The sequence below is a fragment of the Hippoglossus stenolepis genome, chromosome 6, assembly GCF_022539355.2.
Source record: "Hippoglossus stenolepis isolate QCI-W04-F060 chromosome 6, HSTE1.2, whole genome shotgun sequence".
NCBI lineage: Eukaryota > Metazoa > Chordata > Actinopteri > Pleuronectiformes > Pleuronectidae > Hippoglossus > Hippoglossus stenolepis.
Window position 1 is genome coordinate 4,988,408 of NC_061488.1, and position 17,517 is coordinate 5,005,924.

The following is a 17,517-nucleotide window of genomic DNA, read 5'->3' on the forward strand; positions in this document are numbered from 1 at the left end:
TTTTTTCTTTCTTTTATCGTGTGAGCTGTCACCACCAACACTTAATGGTCCCACCAGGTCTGAAGCTACCGAAGTGGGACCATAGACTGATATAAAGTGCACATGCTCTACTGGTGGGACCCACATTTCCTGGAAATCTAAAAAAACACACTGCATTCCGGAGCAGCCTGCAGTGTTAAAGTGACACTGAGTGGAATCAGTTTAACTTCAGGATCCACGAGGAAACAAACTGGACACCAGAACATTCGATTAACAGACTGTAGCAACCGTTTGATGTTTTAGTTTGATCTTCTTTATTTTTTATTTATGAACCAAGAACTCAAATGAAAACAGTACTGATGATACTGTGAGGATTAAAACCAATGAAGTAAAACACAGTCTCATCCATGTTTAACAGCTGTGACGGGACGCAGACTCCCAGGAGGCTGATGAGCTCGATAAAATAAAACTGCTGATATTCGCTCTCTGCACGTCTCAAATGTTTTACTGCAGCGGAGCTTTTAACACGTTTGACCTCTGCTGGAGAAACGTGTCATTTCTACAGTAGACGTCCAGACATGTTCATAATCACTGGATTTATACAACAGCATAGATTCAATCAGCAGATGTTACCACACTGAGCTCCAGTGGCTTTGCAGCATGATTTCCATAATTAGCAAAGAAGTTTGAGTTAAATATATTTATATACTGATTTTAGAAAAGGCCAAATCTATTTGTTAGTCAAAAGTAATCAAATCAAATATATAAATATATATGTTTTGGTCCTTGAAATTTTTTATTTTTTTTGGACAAAATTAGTAAGATTCTAATTAAAATAATAGAAAAAACAAACAAAACAAAAGCAAACAAACAAAAACAACATGTCAGGCCATTAAAAACAAGCCCCACTTGTCCAATGATGCCCCGAGTAAAAATCCCACATACATTTATTCAGTACGTCCTGACTGGTTCTTCTCAGCGAGGAAATTGAAATATATAACGCTAATATATATAAGTCACTAACACACACAATTGAAGAACCAGCACACAGCAAAACACAATCCTAACCGAAACATTCACTTTTATAAGGAGCCAATCAGGGCACAGGTAAACAGACAAACTGTACATGCAGAGTTAGCACCGTTAGCGTAGCACCATCAGGAAACCGGATGAACCAAAGGTCGATGAGGTAAAAGTGTCGACCTCGTCTGGAACAGTCTGTTCTCACTGCAGGTCTGTCCAGCATTCACAGATGAGTACGTTACACACAGTGAAAAGTAATAAATGGTCAACCACAGGAAAACCAACAGTGATTCACACGTGAGGCAGCACCACAATCCTAACTTTCAGAAAAGTTAAGAAATCCCTCATCTGAACGAAGGAAACACGGGTGTGAGTAAAATCCTACTCCAAGGTCACATGACAATGTTGTATGAGAATTAAAAACTAGGCAAAGTTACAGTAAACAAAAATAAAGATATTACACTGATGCATATTAATGTCTGACTGAGATCGGAGTGACAGTAAACATTACTGCTGACAGTACAGTTAACAAACCACAACTTCTTTCTTTCACGTGATAGCAGGGCTGCACCTAACATCACTGATTCACATCTTTTTATCGATTAATCGGTGCCAATAACAAATCAGAACAAAGTGAAAGATGCTCATCACAAGGTCCAATAGTCCACAATCATAAAAGATTAATGTGTTTACAATGAATTTAACAACTAATTATTGTAGCAGTTGTTTTTTCAAATTATTGATTATTTAATTTAAATATGCTGAAAAAATGCCAATTCACAACTTTGAAGAGTCCAAGGTGACGTCTTCTTTTGGATGAGTGTATGTGATTTGCTCGATGAAACAGGTAATTTGATAACAAAGACTTAAACTTAAGATTTACAGACAATTTTCAGTTTTCTGGAATTCAAGACAAAATGATTAATTGAAAAAATTATCAAAGGATCTAGTGATAATGGAAATAATTGTAGTTGCAGCCCTGGTATTTACATTGATTGAAAATACTAAAACAAAACGAAACCAACAAAATCCCCATGTGTAGTACATGTATATTTTAACTACTTTAACTTCGCCTTTGTGTTTGATCCTGAGGAAGATTTAAATGTTGTATTTAAAAAAAATTAACCACAATAATAAAAAAACTCTTTCAAGCTTTTGTAGACATTTGGTTATTAAAGGGATCAAACGTGCAAAACCACTGTTGTGGTCCTTTAAAGTACAAGTATCCTCATAAGAAGACATTTACCATGATGTGTGAGTGAGCCCTCTGTAGCATTAGGACACTGCAGTTGAAATACTGTTAAATGAATAGTCAGTTTGTTTTTGGTCTAGTATAAATAACAGTCCTTAAAATAGATAAAAATCTAAATGTTAGCACAAAGTCACTGGTGCTCTGTAGCAGGATGAATGTAATTTGGTTAAAAATGTATAAAAACTGGCCGGATTAGACCTAAAATCTCTGGTAAGATTACACGACAAAATAAAATACACACAGAAAGAACATTGTTGTTCATAAATAATTAAAGATAAAAAGTGTAACTGCAAATAAATCCGTGTTGAGGTAGAGACCTGAGACCTGTATCATGAAGCGAGATCAGCGGTTACCTGGTTTCAAAGAGTCTAAAATGATCCTGAGTAAACAGTATCATGATGCTGGTTATTACTTTAGAAGTAATACCCACATATTGTTAATGAGTCTTTATCAACCTGTTCTGCTGTTTGAATTTGTGATGTTTTGGCACTTTTGGTGACCTGATAAGTTTAAGTCCAATGTTCACTCTGTTTTAGCTCTAATTCGGTTTCTCCAAACTCCCGAGGGAAACATCTGGATCTTTATGTGCAAAATCCTCCGCAGTAATCAGCAGCTCATGTCTCACCATGTCTGTCATTTAGTGATGGATGGGTAGAGAACAGTGGCTTTTCAATAAAAACAGCCACAACAGATGCAATGAGGGGCGATAGTGAAACAAAACAATCAGCTGAGAGATTCTAAAACAGCTGAGGGAGTCGGCAGAGTCAAGTCAACTGTAGATTCAACACTACAAGCAACCACACATTATAAATATAACTCCAATTCACTGATAATGTAAACATAATGTTTTACTCATGATTTACTGGACTAACTACAAACAGTGTTCAGTGAACATGCACCTTATTGACAACAGGATTAACTACCGGTTTGTTAAAAGTCCTCAGAGTGGACACATAGTTGTTTCATGTTGTCATAATTTAACTTATCACTAAAAGTGTCTCTACTTCAACTTAATCACGAGTGACGTCATGATAAACTTTGTCAGTGTTGGGATCCGGTTGTGTAGAAATGATGAATCGCGTTATTGCTCCTAAACTTTATATTAAACTCTAAATGAACCTGATTAAAAGTGAGCCAGCCTCTAGAAATGGTCGACCAGAGTTGAGCCCAAAGAGAACCAGCTAACTGTCTAATGTCCCTCCATGATACAGATCCGTGTTCAGCATCAGTACTGTTTGATCAAAGCACCATCATTTATCAAAGTGAACCTGAACCGGGAAGTGTCAGAGGCTGCTGGTGGAAGAGTCACAGGATTAAAAGAGTTTATGAGTAAAACATTTCTAAAATTCTAAATAGTAAACACTAAATTAGGTCTTTCAGAATAAAAAAAAAGAAGATTGGAGAGTTTGAAAAGTGTGAACCCAGAAAGGTGGGGCAGGATAAGGCAGTAAGGTTTTACCGCTGCTGCTCTGACAGGTGGTCGATGAAGATTCACTTCAGAGGTTGTTATTCACATTCAAAATAATCCTTCAGTGGAGCGAACAGGTGGCGGATGACGGGGACACTCCAGGAGCGACCCAGGACTTTCTGCCTCTGCATCCGACCCATGTTGTTCACATCCGTGTAATGTTTGGGGAATCCAAAGATCCTGAAGAAGGGACAAAACATCGAATTGTTTAATGTTACGTGCAGAAAAAAATAACTAAAAGCATCATCGAGAAGCAATATATATACAAGAGCATGTTGATTTGAACAACACTTACTGTTCCATTTCAGTGCACCACAGGTAGTCCTCTCTTCCATTCATGCTGACAGGCAGCGGTCCATGCTTCCCCTGCCTTATGGAGTTAGACTTTGTTGTGATGGTGCGGACTTTGTCAAACTGCAGGAAGAGACGACCAGTTAATTTTGAATCTAAGAATATTTTTAAAGCCTTTTAAATATGATATTGAAAACATACTAGCAAGTATAATGGAAAACCAGACGGGACAAAATGGCTTATTGAGTAATTTATCACAGACATTCTCTAAGTACCTCCCAGTGGTATTCAACAATAATATCTGATGTTATCATTATTTAAATGAACACAACCCAATGAAATGAACACAACCCATTCTATGTCCTGAAGGACATAAAATGGATGGATGGATGAAGGTTTTGCTTAAATTGACAGTAACCCATCATGATTCATGGAGCTTCTTATCAGCTATGACTTATGAGCTATGACACTTCAGGTTCTCATCTGTCAGCAACGCAGCAAACTTAATGCTCCTACCTTTGCCGTGCGTCCGAGTTCCAAACAATCCTGGAGAGACACTTTGTCGTCTAGAGACGTAGCGAGAGGCCTGAAGACAAATACAAACGGGTATGTGAAACCAACACTTATTTTAAGGAAGAGTGACACCCCCATGAAAAAGGAATATGACTGCATATCAGTCTGTACCTGTTCATGCCAGGGAGGTTCCCCCAGAAGTAGCGTGCTCTGTGAGCAGGGCTGACTTTCACTGCATCGACGAGAATGGGATTACACTGGAAAAACAAAAGGAAGCCCCCCCCCCAAACAATGATCAGTAAAACGTAATGTAGCACCAATACTTTCACTAACAATGAAATATGAGCAAACCTCGAGGAATCTGCAAATGTCTGCTTTGTCGTGGGCACTCATGAAAACCACGTTCTCAAACAACCAGAAGAACGGACGGTCGTCGCCTTCCTTCGGCTTCAACATGGCCAGAATGCGGTAAAACTCAAAGAAGAGCCGCCCAGTGCCCTCTGCAGGACAAACAGATATACACAGAGAGTGTTAGTAGAGATGAAGAGTTACATGTGTGTGGATGCTGAAACCTACAGTGACATTATGTCCACTAGTATCATAGCAGAACTCTTTTGGTTTGAGAAGAGTGGAAGCTTCGTACCAAATAGTCCTTTTCGAAGAGGGTTGACCATTGACAGGTCGTTGCATGGACTGCCTCCAATCAGAAGATCGAATGGACCCCATTCCGCCAGCTGCAACACACAACCACCTCAGTTCATATTTCTATATAATGTTTAAACCTCTTGGTGTGAACTTTAATTACACACACTACACAAGTAACCTAACTGGAGCTTGTACTCACATGTTTCCTTGTGATGGTGCGAACGTCATTGACATATTCGATCTTTCCCTTATGCTTGATCATCCCCACAGCGATGGAATCCTCACAAATCTCAGCAGCAACGTAGCGCTCCATCTTGACGCCCAGGTCTTTGAGCACCAGGTATCCTGTCGTGACGCCGCAGACGTTAAAACCAGGGCATTGCTTCAGTACTCTTCAGTAAGATGTTCAGATTAAACACTACAAAGACTGGATTGTATATTCCAAAATAAAAAGAGAGGAGTTCACATGACTTAAGTTCAACATGATGAACCAACCTGTTGCAATGCCGTCAAACAGTGAGAGCACCCTGATTGGTCTGCGCTGGTCAGCAGGGATGGAGGGATACACTCTGTGAGGCTCCTGTGATAAAAAAGTGAAAACACAACTTTCAGCACCACTTCACCAATTAGGTATTAAACAGCACACACAGCTAGAAACACTCATACACCTGTAATTATTTGTCTTTTTCAATAGTAGAATATTTAGAGCTGATAAGTAGTAAGTAGTAAAGCTTTGTAACTGAGTGTGTGGCACGTACAAACTCCATGGCGCTGTTGTTGGCGAAGAAGTCTTGAACCTTAACGCTCCAGTCTGGCCTGAGTTTGAGGTTCCCTTCGCACTGCGACGGCTTGCACATGAAGCAGCTCCAGGGATCCACATCTTTCAGCTTGTCAAAGGTTCCCGGGCCCACCAGGATTTCCAGACAGTCCTTACAGAAACACCTGGGAGACACAGAAAACAACAGATACCATGAGAATAAGAAAGTCATGAATATAAGAAGTCCCCTCCTACATTTACACATTTAGTCCAGAGACTGTGGAGCATATGGATCCCTTCTCTGTAAACGTCTCTCACAGCAGTGACAAGAGTTGTCTTTACCTGCAGCAGCTGGCAATCCCACACAAAATGACCTCTAGCCCAGCACAGCACACGGTGCAGTACGACTGGTAGCCATCCTCATCGTAGCGATACAGCGTCTCTGTGAAGTTCCCCTACAAACAGCGACAATGTTGTGTTGCAGCATTTGGGATGTTAATGGCAGCCGTGTTTTGGATGGAGGTTACACATTTACAAACTGGGCTGGAATGGAGCAAAGCAAACCACACCGAAGTAGACAAAAGGTAGAGCGTTGGGGTTGTTAGGTTACCTTGCATTTTTGACAAAGAGCACCTTCAAACAGTGGGTGAGAAACTTCAATGTCAGAGGATCCACAAGACAAACACAGATCTGAAATAACAAGCCAGTGCCTTTTAGAATTGAGAGTTTTAACTAAGCATCAAAGAATCACAAACTTCTTTCAAACTCTCTCACGCAAAACGTACCTTCGATAGTTATTCCTTGTTCTTTGAGCTTTTCTGTTATTAATTCTGTGAAGTGAAATATTACAACATCACACATGGGAAACAAATGATAATGATAATAACATGAGAATATCTGAATCACCTGTTGTCATGATTGTGGACACATGTAACACGTACCTCTGCTATAGGTGATGGCGACTGCATTTGCCTTGTTTTTAAACACGTATTTCCTTTTTGCTGGGGGCTGGTAGTCGGACTGGGTGGAGTCAGAAGTCTCAGCATGTGAAGCAGAATCTTAAAGATCAGAAAAAGACAAAAGAAAGAAGGTTTCAAGACGCATTTTTTTTACAGCAACAATGGTTTAAACCAACAACCAGTAATGAAGAAAACTTGACAAGATATATTATGTACTGTGTCTATTTATAAATCTTCCCTCCCCGCTGAATTCAAGATAGCTTTAAAATATCTTGGCGATGAAGCATCATTTCTTTAGAGGACAATGTGTTTTTTTTTTGTGATGGGTTTATAATGTGTTCATACCAGGAGGTAGGAATCCATCTGGTCCTGAAGGCAGAAATCCTTCAGAAGCCCAGTCCAGCATCAACTTCAGCTCTTTTTGTTTATCACCTTCAGCCACAGCAAAGGATTTCCCACATCGCTCACCTGCCAACTGCAGAGTACAGGTTTGAACAAACTCTGAAATGCTGCTGAAACAGTTTCCTCATGCGACTCTGAGCAGTCTGCCTGACACAATGATTTCATCCGAGTTAAAGCCATAAAACAATCAAATGGCTGCTGACACGGCCGGTAAAATAAGTAATATATATGCTGAATTGAATTTCTGGAAACAGATAAAATAATGGAAAAGAGGGGGCTGATATTGAATTTAATATTTTATGTGTACATATTCTCTTGTGGTGTTAGTGATTACTTCAGAGGAGCTTTAGCCATTGTTGCATTTACAAGACCAGAGGCTATAATACATCCTCAGAGCAGCACTATCTCTACATGGCGGATATAGAAGAAAGAAATATATAGAAACTATGGAGACAGCTCTAGGTGAGTTAAGGAATGAAGGTCAATGCTTAATTCTCTTGCTAATTTGCTAAGTAAACAGCTGTTGATGCTGATGTAGTAATTACCCAAACCTGTACAGCACCTTTTAAAGGTTCAGATACTCCTGTACATCGTTATAACAAACATCCACGTCAAACCTCTTCAAAGTCGACTGATAAAAATCCCCCCCGTAGAGAGAAAAGAGAATTGCAGATGGAATCATTTTCCCCACGAATATGGTAGAAATAATCACTCTGATTAATGATGTGTGTATCGATGAGAACTGACTTCTACTCTCTGAGTTGATGAAACAATCGTTTGAAGAACAAACTACAGAATCAATGTCATGAGGGGTATTTAAATTGGTGAGCAAGAATAAAATTCAAATGAAGATGTGCAGGAGGAGAAAATCTAATCTGACGAACAGCATGTGGGACAAAATGTTTTGCTCTCCTACCTCTATAATATGGTAGATGGCTTCTTTGTAGAGGGGCAAGCAGGCGAAGGAATTTTTACAGAAGCACTTAGTGAAAGTATTGAATGCCAGTAGACCCTCGGTGTAGATCTGCAACAGAGAGCAATGATGACTTAAGAATTCCAACTCCACAGATGTTTCTGCAGCTCCAACACATGGACTGTATTTCTAACCTCTGAGAACATCCCGTCTCCAAACCACTCCACCCGCCGCATGCCCGGGGGAGCGGACTTGGTTTTCCAGGATGTCACCAGCCCAGGCCACCAGGAAAAGCCCTTCACTTTCCCCCACACCAGCTCTCCTGCCAGAAACCCTTTCCCATCCTGCAGATGTCAAATACAAAAAGGGAAAAACATTATTCAAAACCACATTTCCATATTAAAAGCAGATCAAATATGTAATATGTAGACATGATGTTGGAGCAAACTTTTTCCTGCAACAGTGTTTTACCTGGTAGACGTGCTTCCTTTGGCTTCTTGGTGTAGATTTACTGGATGGTGAAGACTCTTGTGGCTAAAAGTCAACCACATTTAGAACAAAGAAGTGTCAAAGGTACAAAGGAATAAAAACCATCATCTCCATTGTTGTTGTTGATATTTAATTGCAGATGACATGGAGGAGTGAATTTGTTAGAACCAAGATGCAAGGGAGCCATTCATTGGTGTTTACCAAATTTACTTTGTTCAAATTTTCAAATCTGCTTTATTTGTAAATTGACCAACTGAACAAAGCAAACAATGATTCTGAGATGAAGGTGTGTTATAGGTGGGACTGAATTCTGATCATTTATTAATCTCTTCCACAGCCTTTTAGAGGAAAATGAATTTAATGAATTTAATGTTTTAGGGTTAGGCTTTTCAAGACCTGTAGATACCTGATGAACAGATGGTTCCTTCAGCAACACTTACAGGCTGCACATGTGGATTTGCAGAAAAAGATCATTTACAAATTATTTTACATAGCAATAAGAGTTAATAATTAATGTATGTGGCATTTTTATGCAATTCTTTGTATTTTATTTAGAATTTACTGTTGCTATTTATTACCTTTGCCAAGAAGGTTATCAGCTTATGCAAAAACTTGATGGAAGGATGTGGTATGAGTCAGGAAAGAACTCATAAAATTTTGAGGGAACTTAAATGTGGTTTCATGCCAGAGGTCCACTCTGGTAGCATTTGTTATCTAAAATTGTTGAAGCTCTCCGTGCAGGTTGGTCATACGTTGGGTAAACCCAGGAATATTTATTTTGTCAAATCTATCAGCATTCCAGAGGGTAAAGAGGCCTGTTAAAGGTACTCTGGTAGTATACTTCAGTATACCTACCACCTCATCTTGGGACTCCAGACCATTTTTGCTGTCCTTATCAAGACCTACGGGTTTGGACCGGGTGCTAGCACCAGCCTGAAACACTGCACGGGCCTGTGGCTTCTGGCGCAAGCTGCTCTCCCAGCCAAAACTTCCCCTACTGGCCCCCTGAGAGACAACACACTCTAATTACACACTCAAATCTCATGCACACGCAGATATACCCCAAAACACTCACACACACCTTCATCTTCATCATACCAGTGAAAGAATGAAGAAGCAAGGGCAACAAAAAAACCTGACAGTAGATGAGAGGGACTGAAAAGTGGAGAATTTACTTTACAAAAGCAACGTAGTTTTAAATGAATCCAAATTTGCTGCAGCATGAATACATGTTTCTGTTTTTGTCTGGTTTCAGCTGTCAAGTCTAACTGCAACATATATGGTGGGAAGTTTAGCTCATTAAACCAAGTTGCTTCTTTGCCATGTACATGTATTAGACTGAAATGCAAAAGAAGGGCAGAGAGAAAAACCTGTTACCTCTTTAAAGATGCCATTCTCTCCAGGTGTATCAGCACATTTTTTCTTTAGCTCTTTGGAAGGAAGCAGAGAGAACTTTGCTTTAGAAAGATGATTATTATGTTATAAGGTTATAACTTAACATCAAGACAAAGCAACCAAGACACAAAACAAGGAATAAAATTAAAAATGATACGAATAAGATTTGAAATATTGTTCTTACTACTAATCTTTGTTAGGCGGACTTCACACTGCTTCACTCCTATACTACGGCCATTAACTTCTAGAAAATAAAATAAAAGAGTTAAAAACATCAAATTATCAAATGCAGTGGCTTCTTATACACTTCTTTACCTCATTTATGTGCACATCATATAAATCATTGTCACCATCTAATGCAAGGTGGTTTATTTATCAGATTATTTGATTACGTCAGGTACAAATTTACCTTTACTGTATTTTTTGGTGGGGCTGTCGGACGTGGCCTCAGACTCGCTTCCTGCTAAGGCTTCGCCGTCGGAGATCTGAGCAGCGTCTCCATTCTCGAAGGCCTGCGACAGGAAATACAGCACATGCACAAAATTAATTAAACAAGCGAAAAATTAACAGTCAAAAGATGATAATGCAGCTCTAGCATTAACTTACCTGATTAAAAACGTGCTGAGCATCCAGTGGTGGACAGGGAAGAGCCAATAGGGTCAAAACAAGCCTCCTGAACACTGTCTGCTTGCTGTCCCTCAGCACGCCGGCCCAGTGTTTCTCCAGTGAAACCTCTGCTGAGTGGTTCTCCTCTCCCTCCTCGGCCAGCTGATACTGAAGGAATTCACTCGTGAGCTGTTTGACCTCCTCGGGGGAGCTGCAGAGTCCCAGCTTGGTCCCAAGCTCCCCAACTGCTGTCCCTGTCACTTTCTGCCTGCTCTGGGGATTCAACAGCTGAGCTATGCTCCTTAGCAACCCATCATTTAGAGGCAGTTTCTCGGCAATACAACCTGTCAGTGCGATGTAGAAAGACAACACCTCCTCTGTAAACGGTGGCAGTGCCTCTACAGACTCAGATTCATTTAGGAAATCTTCAATGGCTTTCCCACCCAGACTGAGTTCGGGGCTTGAGAGGTGGAATATCTTGTTTTTGAGGATTTGGGCATCATGTTCCTTGAGGAAGCGAGCAGCAGCTTGAGGACGAAGGAAGTAGGAGGTGTAGGTGCTCAGCAGGTTACTGGCTTCTTCTAGAATGAGCAGCAAATCAGCTCGAGCAACTCCTTCCGGTGTCTGCAGATGCATTTGGAAATTGTGCAGCGGCTTTAAGGCCTGCTCCAGAAACATAAATGTTGCCCTCACTTTGGGATCCTGCAGCCGGGAGCTGATTAACTTGGCTTTGTCATCATTCTTGTCACAAGAGCTAAAGTACGATACAAGATCTGTCCATATTTCCAACATTTTTGTGACTAAAAGGCAAAAGTTAAGGCAGCGGGCGTTGATATAAGATGATGGAAAGTCCACGGTGACAGAGCCAAAGAGAGCCTTGAGGTTATCATTCTTCTTAGAAGAGGAGGAGTAGTGGGCATACATGTCTACCGTCAGCTCTTGAGCCTGATTGGAGAGCTGCTTAACTCCAGCCTGGCAAGCAGCATCACTGATGCTGTACAGCCCTCCAAAGACCGCCATGTTCGGGTTGAGTTCCTTCAGCTGTGAGCAGATCTGCTCTGAGGCCGCACCATTACCATCGAGGTAGACAGCGACAAGGTTATCTGCGGGTAACCCGAATTTCTTTAAGGTCTGCCCCACTGCTACGGCTGTTTGATCTTTTGCACCATTCTCTGACTCAAGAGCATCCAGAAACCGGATGCAGAGCCTGGAGGCTTCTACGTCAAAGAATCCAACGAGGACCACAGAGACGGTGTCATCCTTTCCAACGGTTTCCCCTCCGTAAATGTACACACAGTAAGGAGTGTGCTGGCAAACAGATGTTATATCTTTGGGGTACTGCAGCCCCAGCTTGCGGCGTGCAAAGTGTACAGACACCTGTTCCCCTTTGGCAGAGCCATTATAACAGTGTCTGTGAATAAAGCGGATCGCTGCATCACTGCAGGGCAGCGGCTCAGAGGGTTGGCTTTGGAGGCTGAGACTCTTGGAAATTCTTCCCCGTTTGTTGTGAGTGTTTGTGTCCATGTGACGCTGAAGTTCAAAATGGCCTTTAGAAAAGGTTTTGAGGTTTCTAGCACAAGTGCTGCAGTAGGTATATTGCTCTCCAAGAGTGCTCTTTTCAGCCCAGTAAAACATATTCTTCCAGTTTTCTGTGAATGGGTGTTTTTTACTTATGTTAGTGCCTTTCTCTTCTTTGTCTGATTCCAATTCAACACCTGCTGACAAAGTAGGAGAAAAAATAATTACTGCACAAGCACTGTAAATGCTATAATCAAAACTTTACCATATTTCATTGACACAGTGAAAGAAAATGATAAGTTATATTTACACGAGGGTTCAGATGCAACAACTGGGCTGATATCCTGGCCGTCCCGGGCTTTCACAGGGTCGTATTCTTTACAGTCCTTTACATTTGCTGTGTAAAAAGCTTTGAACCACTTCAAGATCTTAATGTTGCTTTTAAGATCCCCGTTTCCGAGACTCGTAACTGGAATGGTCTAAAACAAGACAAAGAAGACATGTTAACATTTAGAAAACTTGGATACAATATATTATAATGTAACTACAAGTCATTGTCTTCACAGCAAAGGAAGCATCTGAAGTCAGAAATTCAAAGTAAATTTCCCAGTGATAACTGAATAACATTATTCAGCGTTGATTTTCCTACTTGAAAGAAAGTGTGAAAGAAACTATTTCTTTTCCTGAGTTAGTTTAATAATGGAACTATTTCTTAGACAGGAACAGTGACTTTCTAGAGTCAAAGTTGATGAAAACCAAAACAAGTGCGACACTGCACCTGACTACCGATTTTCATTGTATCAAATAACAGCATGATGTGTAATACACAGTATAATACACAGTGGCATGCAAAAACATTGGTTCATATGGACACATTTTGAAACTATTTCTCTGTTTACAAAAGTTACAAAACAAGTTGAAGAAAAAAAGAAACTGTAATGCTATTCAACTAGATATAATGTGCTTACCTTGGTGATACCCCTCTTGCTGAAGGCCTCCTGGAGCAGACTGAAGTTGTGCTTATATTCGTCCTCGCCCTTTGCATCAAACTTCACCTTGGTCATGTCAACAGAGCCACGAATAACCCAGTCCAGCATCTGACAGTGACACGCTCCTGTAGAAATGTACAAACACATTACGACAGTTCAGAAAGTGTTAAAACAGAAGCATGGCACACAACACAGCGCCTGATCTTAACAGCTCTGGTACCATAACTTCCCACAGGTCCAAAAACCCATGTACTAGCTTGTAACGGCTCGGCATGATTAAAAGTGCCCTAAAGCAGGCATATCAAAAGAATTGCACTAGGTCAGCTCATTCTGATGCATCACCTGAACCCATCTCTCGCACATCCTTGAAGTTCGTTTTGAGCAGGTGGTTGAACCAGGACACCAACTGAAAGCGGCTGGTTTTATCGTGGGAGATGTCCGGAGTCAAAACCAGTGTTGTTGCCATCTTGCAGCTCTCTGAGGAAAAAGAGCAACAATAATCACATTTTTATGAATTCAGATTACCTCATCAAAAACATGTTGTTAATCCAATCATTTATTCACAGCCGGTGTTCTTGTTTGTAATGTATTGTCGTTGGAGATTCTCGGTCATCCAGGTTTATCCCGTTGCTAAAAACAGGTCAACTGGACCTGGCTGCTCAAAGCTCAGCTCAACTCTCTCACTGTCATCGAGGAAGAGCAACCGCACGTTCTTGCCTCTGTTTTTCTGATCTGTCTTAACATGTCAATGTTTCTCAACCGAGTCCAGTTCACCTGTTTTTAGCACTCGGATAATAAAATGCATTCATTTGTAGCACAGCTTTGTTGAACCTTACACACAGTACATGTCACCATCTAGAGCGCAGTGTTTCTGACATGCACGCCCTCCTAAAACTATCTTTCCCCATTAGAGAACCATCACATTGTTACTCCTTCTAAAAGCACATCTGTCTTCATTCAGGCTGCTGTGTCCCCCCAAATCCCATGGCTGACTTCTCATAGTGGGGGTGGTGGGTGAGACAGGGCCAATGGGTGGGCTGCCTAATCCTCCATTGTGTGCCTGACGGTGGAGGAATAAAGGCTGAATGCTGTCAACATACTCTCGCATTTGCATGTATTTGTGTGTGTGTGTGCTGGTTGTGCATGTTGCCATGTTTGCATGAGGACACCGAGCTAGCTGCTGAAACACACGAGCCCCACACACGCTGCTGCAGCTCGCTCCCCTCCTCAATGTATAGGAAGCGTCCATGAAATCTCGCGTTGTCCCATTTTCCCTTTTTGCCGCGAACGTCCCCATTGCACAACTTTCACTGACAACGAAACTTGAGCTGCAACCCTGCACCGTGTCGCTTTACGTAACGTGAAAAAACAAACGCGGTGCTATTAACACGTCCGACCCGGCAAACACACACATCTGTAGGTCAGCCTTCAACACAACACAACACAACACGCGCACGGTGCTGCAGCCACAGCCGGGTTTTTTTTTTTTTAATGGAGGAGGCTTTATATCTGCTCTGTTTACACGTCGGGGCGAATAGCATGAAGCCACACACATGTAATAACAGCTGACTTACCCGCGCACATGCACGTTATTACTGCAAAGAGGCGACGTGAAACTAAATCAGGTTTGGCTGCCTTAGTCTATAAGGAATCAAAAAGCCCCCCCCCTCCCTGGTCCACGATCCAGTCTGTGGGTCCGTGTATGAGCCGGTCTTTGTGTTGTGCGGCTGCAGGAAACCGGGAGAAACAACACAACCCACAGACAATACACAGTGCAACACCACCACCACCACCACGCGCTGCTTCAGCCCGGAAAGCGACGTCTCTACCGGGGGAAAGTTTACACAGGACGACTGGTTATTCTACGAGGATCCATTGTGGGAGACTTACCTCCGTCCTTCCCCTCGCGATCACAGATCAACTCCCCCCACCCTCGACGCCTCAGCTCCAGCTCCGGCTCAGAGCTCGGATCCCCCGCAGGCTGCAGCCCGGCCCATGTGACGTCGACCTCACCGGGAACGGTCCATTGGACGACCGGTGCGGGGAGGCTGTCCAGTAGCAGCGCTGCTAGCTTAATGAACCGCGTATAATCAGTTCGGTACGGCTAGCACGTGTGCAGAACAAAATGGCTCGCGATGTTTTAGCGAAACAAAAGCGGCTGCTCACTATATCTATAACGCCATCTCCTCTGTTTGTGTCTGAACACGAAACAATGCGCGGGTCCCTCTCAAAATAGACTGATCCACGAATGGCCCCTTTATAAAAGTAGCACAGAAGCTAGCACGACACTAGCATGTTTGTTAGTTTTTAATGGATATGTCATTAGCATAATCGCAATATATTTTATACTGGCCCACAAACATGGCTGCGACACCCACTCAAGAAAAGTAACAAGTGTGTGAGCTGCTAGCTGCCGCGACGCGTCCCCTCAAAACCAATTAAAAGTGAAGCTAATTTCGTTATGTAGCTAATGTAGCAACAGACTAACCTCGGCTAACAAATATGGCTGCTGCTGCACCACTAACCCGGTTTAGTCACGGGTTCACTTACCGAGATAAAGCCGCGACGACCACTTCTAGAATTAGCCCGGGTTGTTGTTACCAGGCTAGCGCCGCATCGCTAGCTAGTCCCCGTGTGTCACCGTACTTCAGATAGCACAGCTGCTAGCATAGCATTAGCTTAGCCCACGTAAAAGTTTGCACTAATTGACCCCTGAAATGAAATCAGTAAATATTGATCAAGGCGATAACTCAAAATTAATATCTCATATTGAATAAAGGCTATCGATTGATTGGAAGGTGGATATCAAGTGTTCATTTGTGAAGGAGCATTCGACAGGTAAACTGAGTTATGATAACACCCATTGAGTTTCTGAGTTGTTTTTGTGTATTGTTGTCATTTAAACATTAAAGTGCCAAATTCAGCCTTCACGTTTCAAAATGGCGGCTGTTCTCTGCAGGTGTCAGGCCTGTTTCCTCCAGAGTATCCACTGTGTCATGGCGGCTCGGCAGGTGCCAGTATCCAGACACCGAACAACCCGCCAGAGAGACTACTTTCTCACGGTAAATCTTAGATGACACATAAACCGACAGAGGAAACGTCTGAGAGCTTCACGAAGCTCCGCTGACATCTCGCCTGTGCTCTCGCCATCTCGTGAAATCCTGAGAACGCTGGGGGAAGCCATTACACTCTAACCTGGGGGAACAGCTAAACCTCCACCCTACGATAATCGTTCCCTGATAAAAGCTGAATCTTTTCCCAGTTTACATCAACAAATTTACTGCCTAAATAACAGGCCTGTGTAGATCCCAACAAACACGTCACAACAAATCTCAGTCGTTCAAATACAGTTTATCTACAGTAACGACAGTCTTGTCATTGAGCCATCAATGTATCACCTCAGTGTTTGTCGAGTGTGGATAACATCTTTATTGCATTTGCAGTCAGACAAAACATTCATTGTATGAGTCGAGTCACAGCGACACTAAAAGAGATTATCTACATTATCTCCTCACCACTATGCCGATGGAGTTTCAGGGGTAAACAGCGTTGTAGCCAAATCCAATACAATTCAAGTGGCGACCACGTCTTCAAAACGTAAAAAAAACTACATAAAATAAAATAAAATGCCTCCATACTGCTCCTGTGTTGTCATCCAAGTGTCCCTAAGCCCCGACATTCAATTTCGACTGGAAACGGCGTCATTTACACCATGTTTTTAGCCTAAATCTTGTCCCATAGCATTACATTATGGATATTACCGTGGTATTAGGATTAACATTTGTCAACGCTGACACGGGCTTAATAGCCTTAATACAAAAGGATCGATATCAAAGTCTATGTAAGCAATAATTTGGGCTCTATGAAGGTTAATAAATGATCAGCTATGAGCCACACAGTCTGTTGGAGGTGTCTTCTAAAGTCACAGGATTCGTGCTGGAGGATTGAATCCTGGCAACCAAAGAGTTATTATTAGCTGTAAGTAAAAAAAGGCAGGTATGGTTTACGATGTGAATTTGCATGAGCACACATGTATTAAACACGTGATTACTGAGAATGTCTCTATGGCTACTAGAACATGAAGAGTGAGAAAAGCAATCGTCAAAGCTGTGTTAGTGACGGGTCAGGTGAGACGTTATAGTCTCTTTTGAAAATGATGAAATTCAAATCAATGACAAAATTTGCACGTAACATAATAAAATATGAAACATAAGTCAAATATTGTTGTATGACTATCAAGGGTCCAAGTGACACTGTGTGCTTTGGAAATTGGTTTGTATGACTAACATGATTCAGGGCATTTCTACAATATGTCATA

General features: G+C 41.7%; 1 protein-coding gene across 1 annotated transcript; it reads right to left on the reverse strand.

Annotated features, from left to right (window-relative positions):
- Positions 1-269: 269 nt before the first annotated feature.
- On the reverse strand, positions 270-15,188 carry dnmt3ba (DNA (cytosine-5-)-methyltransferase 3 beta, duplicate a). The gene is made up of 26 exons (XM_047340083.1): positions 15,090-15,188; positions 13,542-13,676; positions 13,179-13,324; positions 12,521-12,689; positions 10,693-12,410; positions 10,496-10,598; positions 10,271-10,330; positions 10,069-10,121; positions 9,547-9,696; positions 8,674-8,736; positions 8,397-8,546; positions 8,206-8,313; positions 7,233-7,362; positions 6,870-6,986; positions 6,714-6,758; positions 6,539-6,618; positions 6,271-6,383; positions 5,930-6,113; positions 5,667-5,751; positions 5,371-5,516; positions 5,170-5,260; positions 4,878-5,026; positions 4,698-4,783; positions 4,530-4,599; positions 4,018-4,136; positions 270-3,902 (listed from the first exon to the last, which is right to left on the reverse strand). The coding sequence occupies exons 2-26, from the start codon at positions 13,663-13,665 to the stop codon at positions 3,761-3,763; spliced, it is 4,401 nt and encodes a 1,466-aa protein (XP_047196039.1). The 5' UTR covers positions 13,666-13,676; positions 15,090-15,188; the 3' UTR covers positions 270-3,760.
- Between the last annotated feature and the right edge of the window lie 2,329 nt (positions 15,189-17,517).